At 50.4% G+C, this 18,258-nt stretch overlaps 2 protein-coding genes across 12 annotated transcripts in view; one reads left to right on the top strand and one right to left on the bottom strand.

Annotated features, from left to right (window-relative positions):
• The window catches only part of UBFD1 (ubiquitin family domain containing 1), a 55,321-nt gene extending 44,445 nt beyond the window's left edge, over positions 1–10,876 (bottom strand). For 2 of the 9 annotated variants that reach the window (XM_064592810.1, XM_045875161.3), the window contains exons 1-7: positions 10,652–10,876; positions 10,138–10,467; positions 9,021–9,229; positions 6,312–6,377; positions 6,048–6,153; positions 4,696–4,766; positions 2,098–2,180 (exon numbers count right to left, since the gene is read on the bottom strand). In XM_064592810.1, the coding sequence (XP_064448880.1) occupies positions 2,100–2,180; positions 4,696–4,766; positions 6,048–6,153; positions 6,312–6,377; positions 9,021–9,229; positions 10,138–10,467; positions 10,652–10,676 (888 nt within the window). In that variant the 5' untranslated portion in view covers positions 10,677–10,876 and the 3' untranslated portion in view covers positions 2,098–2,099. Of the gene's footprint in view, positions 1–15; positions 2,010–2,097; positions 2,181–4,695; positions 4,767–6,047; positions 6,154–6,311; positions 6,378–9,020; positions 9,230–10,137; positions 10,468–10,651 lie in introns of those variants that run through there. The other 7 variants (XM_064592811.1, XM_045875159.3, XM_064592812.1 and 4 more) reach the window with 7 other exon arrangements.
• A 118-nt stretch (positions 10,877–10,994) lies between these two features.
• The window catches only part of EARS2 (glutamyl-tRNA synthetase 2, mitochondrial), a 29,561-nt gene continuing 22,297 nt past the window's right edge, over positions 10,995–18,258 (top strand). For 2 of the 3 annotated variants that reach the window (XM_064592808.1, XM_045875153.3), the window contains exons 1-3: positions 10,995–11,215; positions 13,781–13,936; positions 17,589–17,778. In XM_064592808.1, the coding sequence (XP_064448878.1) occupies positions 11,077–11,215; positions 13,781–13,936; positions 17,589–17,778 (485 nt within the window). In that variant the 5' untranslated portion in view covers positions 10,995–11,076. The remainder of the gene's footprint in view (positions 11,216–13,780; positions 13,937–17,588; positions 17,779–18,258) is intronic. The other variant, XM_045875155.3, reaches the window with a different exon arrangement.

Here is an 18,258-nt window from a genome sequence, read left to right as displayed (position 1 = left end):
CTGCCCCAGAAACACTGTCACCCATGCACAAAGAAACAAATCTGAATGTTCACAGCAGCACCGTCACAACTGGTTAACAACCTGGAAACAACCTACATATCCATCAGTAAGGAAACGCAAAATTAAAAGTGACGTGGCCTATTCGTATGAATGCGGGATTATTTTTCAAAGGTATGAACTGGATCTACAGTTAATACGGACAGATCACAATGTCGAACCAAAAACAGCAGGTTGCAGAACGATACATACCATGATACCATTTATGAAAACTGAAAAAACACAAAACAGTACTGTATCTTGTTCATGGGTTTATACGAAAACAAAAGCAGAGAGCTGGGAAGGATCCACATGAGAAATCATGCTCATGGTAATGGGGGAGGGGAAGACAATGGGGACATATTCGCCGTTGGTAGGTTTTCTTTTATTAAAAAAAAAAAACGGTTTAAAGCAATTCACGAAATATTTACAACAATCATTTCTTGGTAATGGATATATGGCTTTGTTACAGTCTTCTCTGTTCTCTTCTGCATTTTTAAACATTTCCCTAAGAATGACAAGCACAGCCATCCCTCTCCGATGTGAACTATGACACCATTAATCTAGCTATTGAAATGGCATCTGCAAAATGAGCAAAGTTACTTTCATTTAGACAGAGGTCAAGGTGCCACTTCATGGCCTTTAGTAAAGAGAAGGGACTATCAGCACTCCTCTCTGCCAGAAATGACCCGATAGAGAAACAAGCACTTGAACTAAATATTAAAGCATCAACCATTCAAACTGATTTCTTTAAGGATGTCTGAAATGGTCCCCTCAACTTGCTGGGAATCCCACTCACCGGGCTGCTTGAAAAGTGGGGCTGCGAATGCCACAGGCAACATGGGTAAGATGAATGTTTCAAAAGGGAGTGAAGGGGCCTGGCTGAAAACATCGAGAAGCCGACTTCGTAAACGGGAAAAATAACTGAGTAGGCAGAACAAATCCGTCTGCGATCCTTTTTAAGGATGAGGGGTGGGAGGGCCGCCAGAGGGCCTGCAAGCAGCCCCAGTGACATCGTCACTCCCAGGACACCCGGGACTGCAACCCTAACCGTGGCCTGGCTTCAGCGCCTCTGAGCGGACAGACACCAACAGGGCAAGAGAGGGGACCTGCCATCTGCCCAGAGAGAACTTCCGTAACACCAGACCCCCTTTTCCCTGGGACTTTCCAACACCTCCCTCTGCGGGGGACCTTTTACCCCCGATGCACAGGTCAAGCCACCGACTGCTCCTCATCCCTGGAACGGGGCTGACACAGCTACAGCGCTTTTGGCTGCACACTAAAAACCCTGCCTCCTCGGGAGGGAGAATGGCAGGCAGTCCTGCCCCCACCCCATTCCTGGCTCAGGTCAGGCCCCTGTCAGAGTAACTTCAGAGTTGAGGCAACTAAACTTCACTTCTAAAGGGGCCCCTCCTAACCGTGCTGGGAAAACTCAGGGGTTTGCCTGAGCAGTGCACGTTCTCTGTGCCCCGCATCACTGAATTCTTGGCTTTGTTCTGCACAAACTCGGGGAATGCCTCCAAACATTGTATCTCGGGAAAGAACAGCCTGCTCTCTTTAGAATAAACCTCCATGTGGAATGACGACCACAGACTCCGTCCTCCCCACGGTGTCCTTAGCCACCTGATGGCTGCGCCTGAGAAGAGCACCACCACACCACAGAAGCAGACCGCCTGTGTCCTCACAAATGCCAAGGCTGGTGGGAGATTTTGTTTTATACACAGGACAAAAGTTAAAATGAAAACCCACAAGCCAATCCTCCTCCTTGTATTTATTGTCCTGATCTAACGACAAAAATATTACAAATGAGAAGAAAGTAAAGATATAAAAAACATATCCCCTTTAAACTGATGGGGGGTGGGTGGCCGTTGCAAAAATAAACTTAGGAATAGGTCATGGACTAAGTTCTAAGGAGATGAAGAAAACGTGAGGGTCTTAAAACCACGCGTCTTCTGAATATTGAGTTTCTTCGTCTGTTAAGAAAGCTCAGTTAAAACTCTGTTCCCTGCTAGATGAGAAGCGGGAGTGCAGTGAGAGGCTAAACCACGCCGGGCTACTTACCATCATGTGGTAGTCTTCATGTCCTTCGATAGGTTCACTGACCACATTTTTAATGGAGCCCATGGGCAATTTCTCAGTCCGCTCTAGTTGAGAGGGATTACAGTGATTACTCAAAGGCCCTCCTGTCCACTCCTGTGACTCAGCAGTCCCTCATCAGGTTTGGTGGCTCTGGGATCTACTGTAATCCCAAGTCTCCCACGTGCTCTAAGGATGATGGGTCAGGGTCGTCTGACCAGCGCACCCAGAGCTCTGCTTGGCAGATGGGAACTTCTTGGGAGCAAATGGGGAACAGAACTTGCCATGGCATATATTAAAGGTCTCTGAAAGCAGAGAGAGCGCTCTCCTGGTGTTATTTTTTTAAAAGTTTGGCAATTTATAAACACCCAAGGATTCCCACTGCAGCCTTCTTGCCCGAGCCCAGCACTGGTTAAAGTCTTTAGCGCCTGGGGGAGTGGCAGTCAAGAGGACCAAGAGCAGAGGCAACAGCATGCCCCTGTGGCTAGCACAGGCAGGGAGTGCGTGGGGCTTTCAACTCGTTTCTTTTCCACCCTCCTCCTCACTTGCCCTCCCCCACACCTTCCCCTCTCCCGGTCCCCCAACCCTCCATATACACACACCTGAGGAAGTGCTCTTAAAACATTCACAACCTCTTGTGATCAGCCCTCAAAGTATCACTTATCACAGGGGGGTCAGAAGACATTTTGCAGCAAGTTCAAGGGTGGCAGGTAAGAAAGAGGAGGCAGTGAGGGATGGCAGGAGTGAGAGGAGCCTGCAGGAAGTGAGGCCAGTGCCGCAGGGCAGGGCATGAAGGCGGGAGGGGGCGCAGTGCCTGCGCAACAAGAACCCCCCCTCCCCAGGGAGCAGCAGACACAGCAGGGATGGGGAAGTTCTCAGCAAAGTTAAGCCAAGTCGGAAAAAAACCCAGGACAGCCTTTGCAGAAAGAAAATTCTGGAAAAGCGAGAATCTGCCAATGGATGAGTTGACCAAACAGACCCGGACTTTAGAGGCCTGGGCTCTAGTCTAGCTGCTGACTGGAGACATTTTACTTCCATTCCATGAGCCTTGGTGCCTGAAAAATGAGGGGTGGGCAGAATGGATGTGAAGGTGTCCATTCGGGCTGTGACTTTCAGTGGCTCTAAAACAGTGACCCACAGGCAGGACCCGACCGGCAGCTGTTTTTAAGATTGAAACTTTTTAAAACACCAGCCACCTTGAAATGTCCTGAGATTTCACACAAAAAGATACATTTCTGGCTTCTCTTGAAAACTCGATCCTGGGCCCACATTCCTGAGTGACAGCGATTAGCTTGATCAGGCTGGCCGCCCCTCCACACAGGGCGCATGCCCCCCACCCCCGCCCCCCCGGCTTGGCCCATCCACGTGTCCTGCCTAAAGCTGGTTCTGCTCGCTGCCGGGCCTTACTCTCGCTACCAGGGACAGAGCTGAAGCTGCAAGTAGGAGCCCTGAGTGTCACTCCATGCAACGCACCACTTGCAAGAAAGAGTGGTCTTGCAAGTGGGATGGTCGTCCCGCAGTAGCTTCTCGCCAGCGGAAAGATGAAGCCGGTGGCTGGTGGCCAACTCCCAGAACAGGCTGTCCTGCTGGGAGGGGTGCTCAGGACGCTCAGAGGACAAGACTCCTGGGCCAGCAAGAACACTGCCTGACACACATCGCTACGGTGGTTTGCGTGAGAGCGAAAATCCCGGCCCTGTCGCCCGTGAAGATGGCACTCTTGGCCGTGCTCTTTCATCGGGCTGGTGAGGAAGGAGACTTTCGATAGCTCTGAAACCCCAACCCGTCACGATTCTTTCAAGTGCTGCCTTTGTGCCAAAGCGGGAAAGCAGCAACTCCTCTGAGCTGAGAGAACACCTCCACCCCAGGTACGGGAGGTGCCACTTCGGGCCTGCGGTGAGGACGTGCTTCCTACACGGTCTCCTACCACGGAAACGTTCCCCGAGGAACCAACGAGCACTTACAGCCGGAGTCCTCACCGGCCTCCCCAGCCCACACCTAGCCTCGCGGCCCGCAGGTGACGTCCTGCATCCGCCTCAGCAGTGGCCTTCCAGTAGACTGCCCGGAAGAGAAAGCGGAAGTGGGGGAAGAGGCAGAAATTGGGCAAGTCAGCGCAACGACGGAGAACTAAGCAAAATCGCCCGCAAAATCGCGGCCAAGGAAGGGGCCAACAGAGGCAGGGCAGCTCACGGTGGACAAGCACGGACCGCGGGACCCAGGAAAGGGTCTGAAGGCCCGTGGGAAGACCGGGGAAGCCCTTACACGTTCTGCAACACTTGCTCTGACCATGCAGTTAGAGTCGAGGGTGAAAGAGAGGAGATACAACAAGTTACCATAGAATCGTGAGAACACTCCTGTGCTTTTGGCATTCAGGTCTTTGTTCACTTTACGGACCAGCACAGAGCGACAGACAAGAACGCCTGTGTCAGCATTCGGAATGAGAAAACGCCTCATGCCCCATCGCCCCGCTCACTACTTCCCGTAAGTCTGTGGTCCCGCTCAAAGCGGAGTCATACCAAATGGCCTGTCCCTGAAACCAGTCAACCTCATGTGCTGTGACCCCCTGTACTTCTCTTTAGCATTTACCTCGAACACTGAATACCTACAGTGCTGGCCAGAACCAGGTGAATTAGGCATGTTCGGTTCCCTCCGGGAATCTAACAGGGGGACAGACAAGTCAGAAAGTAATGAGTGCTCTGGGGATGTAAACGGAGCGCTCTATGAACAGAAGCGGCAGCAATTCATTTGGAGGGTGGGGGAGGCGTTGGGGAAGGCTTCGTTAGGAAAGGACATTAAAGTAGGGCCTCCGGAGATTTTATTAACAATGAGGAATGGGGAGAAAGCATTCCAGGTAAGGGCCCAGCAGGAGCAAAGACGTGGGGCTGTGCAGAGCACGGTGGAAATTGCAGGCTAGTGCAGCTGAAGCCCACAGCGTGTAACAGGGCAAGCGGGGCAGGAGTCTGGGTCCAAAATCGGTCAACACTGGACACTACGTTTAGGCATTTGAACTTGGTTCTTCCAGGCCAAAGGTAGCTGAGCATGGGAACCAGGGAGGAAGATGGGTAGGACACAACAGAACACAGGGCAGGGAAATAGGTTAACTTGCTTTAACAAACCAAGTTTAAAGATGCTAAGAGTCTTAAATGGCACAACAGAGTGGCAAAAAAAAAAAAAAAGGGACACAGATAATTCTGGAGCGTAACTGACAAGACTTTGAACCACCTGAGGGAATAGAGGGGGAAGAGAGTCAGAGACAATTCCCAGCCAACAGCAAGCAGCAAGCCCGCCCCACCAGGCACAGGCAGGCGTAGGTGGGGGCAGGCAGAGCACATACAGGTAGGGAGGGAGGGGCGGGTCCACGGTACTAGGAAAATGCACCCAGTACAGGGACAAACTCTGACCTCCAGGGGCCAGGCAGGTGACATTACATGAACAAAGCTGGCTCCATATGAGGTACACGGACAGTGAGGACTGTGGCATGGCTCATCTGAACCTACTACTTGGCTCCAGCTGATCGCTGCCATGTGAGAACGCAGGTCCAGAATGCCTGCATCTTTTGATTTTTTTTTTTTTTTTCAAGAGAAGCCCAAAAACACCCACATCAGATCAAGTGAAATCTCTTTAACAGAATGTGGGTAAATCCAAAAAACCCTGGTCTGGGGGCCACACCTGGCCCTCAGGCTACACATCTGGGACCTCTGGTTTTGGGTACAAGTGAAGAGCCACTGTTGATGGACTGGCCCTGACATAAGACTGAAAAGAATGAGGGGAAAAGGGTCCAGACAGAAGGTGAGCATCTAAAAGCAAAGACAAAAAGCCAGGGGCACGCAAAGCACAGTGAAGAGAGAGACCTCAGGAGAAGCAGAGTTGCACCCAAGCCCGAGTGCTGCTGGGTGCCCGAGGCAGCGAGCTGGGAAGGGCCGGGAGCAGGAGCCTACCTTTAGTGCCGATCCACAGCTGGTCTTGTTCCAGCTTGAAGGTGAGTCTCACTTTGCCTCCGGATTTGTTGTACATGCCGGATAAGGGTACCGTTGGCAGGCGCTCCTGGAGGCATGGGAGCGCAGTGAGAGACACGCATCAGAAACAAAGACACACAAGGAAGGACCAGGGACAGGATGTGAGGACGTGATCATAGGAACCTCAGGAAGTCAGAAGGTGGGCCTGGCGCGTTTTCGCAACGCTCACAAAGGAGTCTGGCTTACCTGGGCACCCTTAACAGATGGCATCACATCTTCGGGTTTTCCTTTATCCAACACTTTCCTGTGTTGCTGGAACATAAGTCAGAAGAGATAATAAATGAAACAGCTGACTGCATTTTAGTCATGTTACTACCTTTCTGAAAAAGAGGGAAAAAAGCCTTCACGTTTCGGGTCAAAAGCTTTCATTGTGTACAGATTACAGGTCCTCTGACATGAGAGAGTAGCGCTGTCCGGTGGTGAGGTCTCTGATGCTAGACATGTCCTACATCCGTGCTGTCTCAGACAATAGCCACGAAACCCTCGGGTCTAGGAAGCACGTGAAAGGTGGCTAACATAACTAAGGAACTAAATTCTCAACGTTACTGAATTTTACTACGCTTTGCGTGGCTGTTGTGTTAGACATCAAAGTTCTGGAGCAACTAAGGCTTCCGGATGCTAATTCAAAAACTATCCCCTCCTCTGACCGCCCCCCCCAAAAAACACTGCCACTGAAAGGGATAAACATCGTGCTAAAGAGAACCGCAAAGGGTGTTCTCCTGGTAAGTACAAAATGACAGCCATCCCTGCCAACTTCAACTCCCAAAGAAACAGTGCTGATGATCAGCCTAACTGCCTACAAGGGGCATTTCTTCAACAAATGGAAACTCAGACTACTGTAGAAATCTTCCCCACTACCCCACCCTCAATCCCAGCTACACAAAAGGCCACGAGAGACGTATTTCCGAGACAAATGCCGATTCCTCTACAGACTGACGTTAACAAGTCTCTGATCCTGCTCCTGCCCCCCAGGGTTTGAGGCAGCTTGTTAAGGGTTCTCATTAGGCTCATGGCTCCCTAAAACAGATCTTGAGCAGCCCAAATGCCTGAGCTTGTCTCCTCTCCACCGACGGCTTTATAGTCACTGTCTGGTCACTATTTGGTAAAGCTGAAACTATGGCGCAGCAAGCGGGTGAAAGGGAACAACTCCACCAAATGGAAGCACCACGTGGTCATGAGCCACTTCCAACGCTCCCTGGCATGGCAGAGACCCTCTGGCAGGGATAAACTCAATACTGCCAGACTGCTAGCAAAGGGTCCTGATAAGGAGCAGCCCCAGATTCCTGAGCAAGCTGACAAAAAGCCAGGAGAACGGGTCCTTCTCATTAGGCCGTGTTAACTCCTCCTAACTAGCATCAATGAAACAGAGCAGCAGAAATTAACAGCTTAATTTGACTCATACCTCGCAAAGATCTTTTAGAAGAATCTTCCCTGTACTGTGGAAAACCGCTTTAAGGATGTTAAGCTACCATTAGTAACTCAAAACCTATGTTTAAGAAGCATATAAAGCTCCAAGGGTGTGACCGGTGGGAACACGCACTCACTTCTGACATGCTCACATTTGACAATTTCATGTATGTGGCAGAGGAAACAAGTAAGTGGAAAAGAAGTCAACTGGTTACATTTTGACCCCATATTCGGGGGTGAAAGGGTCCAAATAAATACCTTTTAGATATTAATATAGGTTTACAACTCCTCATCTAAAACCCTGTGGGTAGATGTTTTAGAGTTTTATAAAACCCAAGTCTTACGGACTTTATAAAAGCAATACGGTTTAAAAACATGTTACAAGTTATCCTCTGCAGGATCTGGGGCAGTACCTTGTCATTCAAACATATTAATGTTTTTGTAGCAAAACATGGATATTCACAGTAATTCTGGTCAAGTTTTGATGCCTGGTCAGGTTTTGGAAGCACACATAGAGGGTCATGGGCCTGTAACACAAAACTGTATCTTTCTCATACTATTAGCCATATGCCTTGGTGCCTAGAGTCACTAAAATCAATCTTGGTTCAAACTGGTCTACTCTAAAAACACAAAACTAAAAAAACAAGAAAAACAACACAACAAACAAAAACCCCCAAATTGATCTACGCTACTCGGGACACAGGTTAAGTTGAGAATATCCGTTTTTCTGGAAAGCTGCTAGTTGTGGCCAAGAGGCTCCATGACAGTGAGTGGGCTCTCTGGGTGGTAAGGTTGCAAGTGATGGTTCTTCCAACCAGTTCCCTCTGTAGTGAAATAACTCTCACTTTTCCTAATTACGAAAAGGAATTTTAATCGCTACAATGAGCACAAGACAAGGCTGGATCTCTTCCATCCAAAATGAGCAACAGAATATAAAAAATCAGGTCTCCATTTCATGGACTAAAAGAAAAAAAAACAAAAAACAAAGGCAGTGTAGTTATGTTCCTAGTCAGCTTCATTTGGCTTCCTGAAAAAGTCCGTTTTAGAGGAACCTCTGAAAGCTGCGGAGTTCTATGGCTATCCAGAAATGGTTTGACTTGGGGAAAGCCACAAACCAAAAAACAAATGTAAGCACTTGTACAAAATGGGGGGGGAGGGGGCTCATTCTGTTGGTGGCATTTTTCTCTGGCACTAAAGAGAAACGCACATCTGATTCCTTTCAATACTTGTCTGAAGCCTGCCTTTACAAAGGCCTTATCCTAAAGTAAAGAGACTTGAGACACACTGACCCGCCAGATGAGACAAAGTTGCAAATCTCAGGTAGTTGTCACCTCCACTCAACAGTCAGCCGCACCCAACTGCTGCCATAAATTTCCATCATGGGCCCTGTCCGAAAAGGAGCTTATTCTAGGGAGAATATAACCAGCCAAGGCTCCAGAGGACAAAGCCCCAAACTTCCCAGGACTACCAATCACATGACAGACTCACTTTCTGCCTGCAGAGTGGTTCCTTCTTATTCTCTTCGGCCTTTGCATCCTGCTGGGCAGCATCTTTGGGTGTGTTTACGGCTAAAACATCATTTATCGTGGAGCCAACCACCATGATCTTGGCTCCGCTGGCCACTTTTATTTCTCTCAACGTCTTATCCTCAGGGACGAGTCCCTTATACATGACTTTCTGCATGGCAGGAGGGAGACCTTGGGAAAAGGAGACAGTGAAAGAAAGGGATGAAAAATGTACCTGGACAAGAGCCATTTGGCAAAAGACCTCAAAATGAATACTGCTCCAGCACCTTTGTGCGCTCAGGCAACTGACAACCTCTGAGCCTGTTTCCAAAATATTATAATTGTGACAGCAGCATTTCCTTCTGCATAGACTTCTTTTAAGGATTGAAACAGACATTTAGTGCAGTGTCTGACATTAAGTAATCGTTCAATAATGTTAGCTGTCATTCATTCTGAGTCGTTCCTCAATCCTCTGATCACGCAAATACTGAAAATCCACAGGCCTCAGCGATACAGAAACCAATAAGGATAAAGTTCTTGTTTTTACCCTGTGCTCACAGGCTACATAGAGAAAGCTTAAAAAAGAAATCATTTCAGTTGGTGAATTACTGTTAACAAAACAAGACTAAAAATTAAATATGAGGATCTGTGAAGGGGCCAGCATGATAATCAACAGCAATGTTTCCTAAATTTCTCTTATGAGAATTACCCAAGATATTTGCTAAAAATTAATTCCTGGCCACATTCCAGAGCCACTGAATCAAACTCTCCAGGGAAAAGGGCTTAGGAGCTGTAAATTTAACATGCGCTTCAGATTCTCATGAGAGACGTGTGGAGCAGCACTGATTAGAAGCCTGGGCCTAAGAGTCAGACCTGGGCCTGAATCTCGGCTCAGCCACTTTCTAGCTCTATCATCTTGGGTCTCATTTTCCCCACCTGAATAATGGGTATACCAGTACTTACTCCGGAGAACTATTCCAAGCACTGAGGGAGCGGATGCAAAGAGTGGCCCGCGTGGTGCCTAACAGTGTGAGCACTAGGAATCGGCAGGCGGGGTGGGTTAAGGCTGCCTTGTCCCCTGACAGTACCACTGCGATTACCTGTAATCGAGTGAATCTTCTGTTTTAGTTCGGAGCCTGTGCTATCCAGGGGAAACTTCACGTCGTGCTTAGTCTTATTCCAGATGATCTTCAAGTCCACCAGCTCCCTGCCCGCGCCGCCGCCCGCGTCCTCGCCGTTGCTGACCGAGGCCTGGGCCGCAGGGTCCCCAGGGGGCTGGGCCGGCGCCGGCTGCAGGCTACCTCGTGCCGCGCAAGAGTCCTCGGCCGCCGCCCCCGCCGCGGTTTCGGCCTCCACGCAGTTCAGGGGCCGCGCGGGGGCCTCGGTCGCCACCGTCTCGGCCTCCGTGTCCATGCCAGGTTCCTCCATGCCTGCAAGGGGGTTGGGGGGGGTGGGCGCTCGCCGCAGGCTGGGCCTGGGACCGAACCCCGCTCGGGCGCCGCCGGACCTCCGCTCCCGAGCCTGGCTACTCCCCACCAGACCGGGCCGCATCCCTCCCCGAAGCCCGCTTCACCTGGGCCCAACCCGGGCACTCGCCACCCCCGCCACACTCACCATCCGGGGCTCCGGCCGCCGCCATGATGATTGTGTACAACACCCACCACTCCCGCAGAGGCCGCTGGGAAAAAGCGACCTAGCTGAGATTGGCCCCCGCAGCAGCCCCTAATCTCGCACAGCCTGGCCGGAAACAGGTGGACGTTTCTATGGAGACCCGCCTCCTCCGCTTTCCCGGCCCGGCCCCTGCCACGCTTTAGCTTTCGGGAGCCGAGGGGGGCGGGTCCGGGAAATCTCCCGCTCAAAGGGCTCTGCCCCCTAGAGGCCTAGTGGGGCCGCAGCCGCGCTGGGGGGCGTGGGCTTGCAAGCTAGGAGGCCTGCGCCTTTAAGGGGCGGGGTTGCGCTCTCTGTGGCTGAAGCGGACTGGCTGGGAGAGGCCCCGGAAGTGATGCTCGAGGAAGCCCACGTGTGCGTTTCTCTTCCACATGGCGGTGCTCCTGAAGAGGCTGCTGCAGTCGGTGAGGCCCCCAGCGGCCTTGGGCCGGCCCATGGGACCGCGCGAGGCCAGCCTGGGCACTGATCCCGGGGCTGCGGTGCGAGTACGGTTCGCCCCCAGTCCCACAGGTAACCTTGGCGGACGTGACGCTGCAGGTCGCTGTCCACCGTCCCGTGCCCGCCCCCCGAATGTTCCCGAAAGAATCCCTTCCGGTGGAGTCAGACTGGGCGGGCAGCGCGACCCCATTTTACAGAGGCAGAAACAGGTCTACGAGCGGAAATTATTCACGTAGCCAGGAAGTTCTTTGCGTACCGTCTCTTTAGGTCTCTTAATCGTGTATTCAATAAATGTGTACCGAATACGAACTGTGTACTACGTACTGTTTAGGCATTGGATACGGTGGTCATCGGGAACGTATGGCTCCTGTTCTCAAGAAGCCTACGTTGCAGTGACCGCGACAAACAACGTGTAAAAATAACTACTTTTAGATAGTCACAGGTGCCACGAGAGAAACGAAGCAGGGTAGGGAGCTCAAGAAGGCCTCGTTGAGGACGTATCATTTGAACTGAGAACCAAAACACAAGAAGCTAACTACCCTTAAGCCTATAGGAGGAACCTTTGGGCAGAGGAAATTGCAGGTACAAAGGCCCTGTGGTTAGAGAGGGAGGCAGGGGCTCATTGTTTACCCTAGTGGAGATCTTGTCGGGGCCTCCCCACTAGTTCCCCCGGTTTTTTTCTCAGGGAGCCCACCTTCTGCCCTCTCCCCACCGAGCTTGTCTCTCTCATTCTGAACCTTAGGATCCACACGTAAGGCTTCCTTTGTGGCAGGATCCCAGCTGCACAGAGTGACAGGATCTTTCCTGGCAGGCAGTAGAATGCAGAGTGGGCTTCTCAAACCGTTATGACAGGACTGGTTTTTAACTCCCAATTGATTGTGGATCAATATTTTTATAGAGTCAACATAAATGAGTTAGTAAAAAGAAAAATTTTAAAAGCATACAAAATGTGAGCCTATTGTTACTAGATTCACCAGATATAAAATTACTCTGTCACATTGCTGTTAAGTTTCTAAACATTTATTCTCAATTTCTGTACTTTGTTGTGAACTGGCAACAGTTTGCAGACCAGCACTGGTCTGCGCCTTGCTTTGCAGAGCACTCAGTAGTTGGGTGCCAAGGCCTGAGATTGGCTGGGTCCAGATTGCTGGCTTTGCCACTTCTCAGCTGTGTGACATGGGCAAATTACATAACCTTTCTGAGCTTCTGAGTTTTACCCTCTGTCAGGTCGAGTGATGGTACCTGCCTCATGGGTTTGAACTAATGCAGCTGAGGCACTTAGCAAGGTCTGGTGTTCCTAGAGCTTAATAAACAATATTCTCTATTATTATAGTTCTCATTTTCCTTGCTAATTTGCAGGAAAAGCCCATACAGAAAAGGCTGTTGACTACAGACAGATAAAAGAATTATCAAGCAACCGAGATCACTAATTACTAAAATTAATGGAAAGCTGTACTTTGATCAACATTTAGGTCTCACAACAACTATGTAAGGGAGGTTTCCATTTTTTGTTTTTAATCTCTAACAGATGAAGACTGAAGCTCAGACAAGTGAAGTAGAGTGCCCACGGGATAGCAACCAGTAAATGGATGCAGAATTTAAATCCAGGTTTATTTGATTTAAGGGGTCTTGCTTTCAATTATTGGACCCCCGTCTTCCATCTTGGGGACCACTGGTTTTGTGGTGGCATTGCGATAACCAGCAGAAAGTCACACATAATCAGTGTTGAGCCGGAGTCTGCCTTTCATGTCTTTTGCTGCCTCCTCTTTCTGTAGATGCAGAGAAGCTCATCGTGGAGACAGGGCCGTGGCCTGGACCGAAGAAGACAGGAGAAGGGGAAATGGGAAAATGCTTAATTTTAAGCTTTCAGTCAGGAATGATAGAAAAGTAAAATCTTAGGAGTTTGAACTCAGGTGAAGAGAAATATAGTGGAATCAAGTATTACTTTTGGTGTTCAAAGCCAGAACTTAAGGTGAAAATCGGAGAATCTATGCAAAATATAATTGTATGGTATCTCCAGTTTGTAATTTTTTTTTTTACCCGAGCACATCACTGAATTTGCACACGCTAAGTGCACGTGTGATATGGCTTCCATGGATAATCCTCTGCTTGTTCTCATATGGGTAAAACTTGGCTTTGACGTCTGCCTTCAGCTCAGGTCATGACCCCAGGGTCCTGGGATCGAGCCCCGCATCCGGCTCCATGCTCAGTGGGAGGTCTGCTTCTCCCTCTCCCACTCCCCCTGCTTGTGTTCCCTCTCTCGCTGTGTCTCTCTGTCAAATAAATAAAATCTTAAAAAAAAAAGAAAAAAAAACAAAAAAACTTGGCTTTGAGGCACATCTCAAAATAGAAGAATGGGTGCAGCTGGGGAGAGTTGGAGTCTTCTTTACAACATTACACGCTCTAAGAGGTGGGTGGTCTTCTGCTTCCGGGATGAGGGGCTAAATGAGTGGACCACTCCCATCCTCTGTGGCTGTCTGTCTGGGTCCTGGCTAGAAAGATGGGACGGGGTAGCAGTTTTTTGAGCTTTGATACTCAGTGGGACATCCTGTTACAAGCAGGGCTTGCTTGCCTCTTGGCTGAGGCGTGTCAGTTAATCTTCCCTGTCTTGTCTGAGCTGTTCTCTTTTTTCCCCAGGCTTCTTGCATCTGGGCGGCCTCCGCACTGCCTTGTACAACTATATCTTTGCCAAGAAGCACCAGGGGAGCTTCATCCTCAGGCTGGAGGACACAGATCAGACCCGCCTTGTGCCTGGGGCAGCGGAGAATATTGAAGACATGCTGGAGTGGGCAGGTGAGGCAGGCTGGGGAAGGACCCTTCTCCAAGGGGGAAGAGGGAGCAGGGAAAGGAGCCTGTAGGTCTCCTCATGGGGACCAAAATGGAGAACAAGGACTTCCTAGAGAGATGGGTACATTTGTACTGCCTCGGGTGGCACGTGCCTCCCCAAAACATGCTGAAGCTCCCTGAGGAAAAGCTCCGAGGCTGTTTTGAGGTTCCTGTTCTCACCTCAGGATCTCAGGCCAAGCATAGGATGGAGCTGGAGAAGCGAGGCCTGTAGTGAGCAGGAGAAAGCTTCAGCCCCTTGTTCCCATGTGGGAGTGCTGGCCCAACTTGTACAATCTTCTTACTTCCCAGAGGAGCCAGAAATCCAGGTTTTTATTACTGTTTTTTTTTTTTATGAATACTTCCCATTGTTAAACTTGAGTCCAGATTTTTTTTTAAAAAAAAAAACCACATTGTGTGAGCCAAACAAAATATGTGCAGCCTCTAAAGTCAGTCTTGTGGGATGTTTAATCCAGAGGCCTCCTAAACTCCAGGAAGACAAGAAAGAGTGTATGCTCCCTGGGTCAACAGTTGCCTACCTGTCAGGGCAGGTATAACCAGTTAAGCTCGCCAAGGAAAAATACCAAAAATACCAAGACTTTTATGAGACATGTATCTTAATCTCAGGTAAATTATTAATGAGACTTTGGGTTCCCAAAGGACAAAAACCAATTTCATTTGTACCTTCTGTCGTAGAATGTTACAGCAGATGCTTAGTTAAGATTAGTTGAATAAGGGTCGCCTGGGTGGCTCAGTCGTTAAGCGTCTGCCTTCAGCTCAGTTCATGATCCCAGGTTCCTGGGATTGAGCCCTACATCGGGCTCCCTGCTCTGCTTCTCCCTCTCCCACTCCCCCTGCTTGTGTTCCCTCTCTCACTGTCTCTCTGTCAAATAAATAAAATCTTCAAAAAAAAAAAAAAAAAGATGAGTTGAATAAAGGAATTCATTCACAAAGATCACTTACTGTAATGAAGTTCCTGTTCCAGCACTGAACAGAGACCCAGGGCCCAATAAGTAGGGGAGGACAGATGAATAGATTAATTCATCCTCACTGTGACGTTAAAGTGTTGATGAGTGCGGTGGAGACAAGGGTGACAAGTTAAGGAACTGGCAGGGAGGGATCCTCTCAGATAGGGTGGTCTTCTAGGAGGAGGTGACCTGAAAGCAGAGATTGCACAGTGAAGGGCCAGCCCCGTGGTTGCCCGGGTGAAGACTATTCAAAGCAGAGGGAAGAGCAGATGGGAAGGCCCTGCTGCAGGAAAGCGTAGGGTGTGTTAGAGGAACAGCGAAGAGGCCGGCGTGGCCCAAGCACAGTGAGCAAAGCAGAAGGACTGCAGATGTGAAGACGGGTTGGCCGGAGCTAAACCACATAGCGCCAGGCAGACCAGGATGAGAACTTGGATTTCAGGGAGCGCCTGCTACCTGTCAGGCACTGTACTAGGCACAGTGACAAACAAGTCCCACCCTCGGAGCTCCTGGTACAGCACGATTGCGTGAGTGTGGCCTGCAGCCCCTCAGCAGAGCTCCCCCACCACCAGCCTTGTGGTGAGGCAGAGCGGTGGCTGACTTCTGTAGCTTCCTGCTCCAGGAGTCACCCTGTGTTACTGTTGTTGTAACTGACATATAATTGACCGGATATGAAATTCACCATTTCAAAGTGTACAAATCAGTGTTTTTTTAGTATATTCACTATGTTATGCCAGCCGTCACCACCATCCAGTTTCAGAACATTGCCATCCTCCGAAAACAAAATCCTGTACCTATTAGCAGTCACTCCCTATTCCTGCTTCCTCCCAGCCCGGCAATCACTAATCTACTTTCTGTCTGTGCGGTTTGCCGCTTGCGGACATCTCAGATAAATGGACTCGAACAACATGTACCTTTAATGACTGGCTGTTACTTAGCGGAGGGGTTCTGTGTTGTAGCACATGTCAATCCTTCATTCCTCTTTGTGACCAAATAATACTCCTTGTATGGAAATACCACCTTCTGTTCATCAGTGGATGGGCATTGGGATTATTTCCACTTTTTTGACTCTTTTTTTTTAAGATTTAGTTATTTTAGAGAGAGAGCGCATGGGGGATGGGCAGAGGGAGAGAGAGAATCTCAAGCAGACTCCCCACTGAGCACGGAGTCCGACTCTGGGCTCCATCTCACGACCCTGAGATCATGACCTGAGCCGAAATCAAGAGTGAATGCGTCACCGAGCTACCTGGGCGCCCCACTTTTTTGACTCCATTGAATGGAACTGCTGTGAGTATTTACGTACTAGTCTTTACATGAGCATACATTTTCAGTTCCCCTAGTGGAATCACTCTTAGGCCCTGGGGCGATCCAAGTACCAAACATGTTAAGGTTAGGTCAGGAAGGGACTCCCAAATGTACTTAAGTCACTGTCTTTTCTGACAAATGAAGAAATAGAGGCCCAGCAGGAGAGGGAGCTGAATGATCATGATCACAGCCCAAACTGACTGACTGCTTAGCACTTAGGTAACAAGGCACTGAGCACTTCATGTGTGTTGGCTCGTGCTAACAACCTGGTGATGCCCAGGAGAGTTATTATTCGTAACGAGGAAATGGAGGCTCTGAAGGGTGACTTGCTCAAGGCCCCAGAGCAGGCCAGTGTCTTTGAACCCAGGCCTGTGTGCCTGCAGAATCTGTGTTAATGTTGGGTATGCAGGATTAATCATGTCCTCACTTTCCGAACTCATTGGAAAGCCATTTGAGGGCAGAAACACCACCATCCGGCTCTCCTGTGTCCCTTCTCTCTCTACGGGAAGTGTTTATTGGTTAAATCTGTCCTTTGTGACCTGAGGAAACTGGATGGGTTGGGGCTGTGGCTTAGAACAGGTCCCATTTCATTTCACCGCACACAGCGTGGCAGCTCTGCAGGTGAGCCTCGGGCTGAGCGTTGTGTAAGTGCTGACGCGTCCCATTCTTGCTGCCACTCCGCACGGTAGACCGTCCGCTCTGCTTTGCGGGGAAGGCTGCTGAGGTTAAAAGCATGGATTCTGGGGCCTGCTCGTCTGGGTTCCCATGCAGTTGCACCCCTTGTCCTTGGCCAAGTGAGGGAACAGAGCCCGTCTGTGCCTCAGTGTCCCTACTGAAGGGCATCAGGATGGCATCTACGTGGCAGGGCAGTTCTGAGGCTTTAGTGGAGATCATAGAACATAAAAGCAGCCTGGCAGGTGCGTGGCCCTGCACTCTCACACATCTTCAGGGTCCCTTGTCCCAGCTTCTGAGGCACAGGACCAGGGGTCCAGCCAGGGCCTGCCGGGCTGTGCCCTGACCCATGCCTCGTTCTCCTGAGCTAGCTGTTCCAGGCCTGGGCTGCTCTCCCGCTCCACGGGGAAGGGATGGGAGGAGAGGAAGTGCTGCCGGGAGCATGGACCGTGGAGGCAGCACGCCTCCGTGACTCCTTAGGCGGCAGCCCCACGACCTTGAGCCCTTAGCCTCTTTTATCTCTCAATTTCTCATCTGCACAAGGGAAATGGAAACAGTAATGACCTTGAGGATTGTTGTGAGGATTAGGAGCTTTCCTGTTTGCCTACAGCACAGAGAACAGTGCCCAGGAACCAGTGCTGCGAGCATCTTGGTGATCATGGTCTCTTGCTGTGTCGCAGGCATCCCGCCTGACGAGAGCCCCCGCCGGGGAGGTCCTGCCGGGCCCTACCAGCAATCCCAGCGGCTCGAGCTGTACGCCCAGGCCACGGAAGCGCTGCTGGAGTCTGGTGCCGCTTACCCCTGCTTCTGCTCACCGCAGCGGCTGGAGCTCCTGAAGAAGGAGGCCCTGAGGAACCATCAGACGCCCCGGTGAGAGCCCCAGCCTCTCGAGGCTGCTTCCCTGAAGTTGCGTATGTCCCTGGGCTGTTGCTGCGGAACAGATCGTCCCCAGCCTGTGGTCCCTGCACGGCCTCTGGGTCGGGAGCCTGGGCACAGCCTAACTGGCTCCCTCGGTTCAGGGTCTCTTGCAAAGCTCCAGTCAAGGTTTTGGCCAGGTTTGCGGTTTTCTCAAGGCTTGGCTGGCGGAGGATCTTCTTCCATTTCTCTCGTGAGGCTGTTGGCAGACCTTGGGCCGCACTGGCTGTTGTCTGGAGACTCGAGCTCCTTGCCATGCGGGCCTGGGCACAGGGCAGCTCCCCGCGCAGCAGCTGGCTTCGCTGCGAGTGAGCCAGACCGAAAGCAAGAGAGAGCAAGCAAGACAGAAGCTCGGGTCTTTTCGTAACCGAATCCAGGAAGGGACATCTCACCACTTCTGCTGCATTCTGTTCATAAGAAAGAAGCCACTAGGTC

This window comes from Mirounga angustirostris, unplaced genomic scaffold (assembly GCF_029215605.1).
Source record: "Mirounga angustirostris isolate CCGP_5_RB_7025 unplaced genomic scaffold, mMirAng1.0.hap1 SCAF_5, whole genome shotgun sequence".
Classification (NCBI taxonomy): Eukaryota; Metazoa; Chordata; class Mammalia; order Carnivora; family Phocidae; genus Mirounga; species Mirounga angustirostris.
The sequence above is the reverse complement of the archived record's forward strand: the minus strand, read 5'-3'. Positions and strand labels throughout refer to the sequence as shown.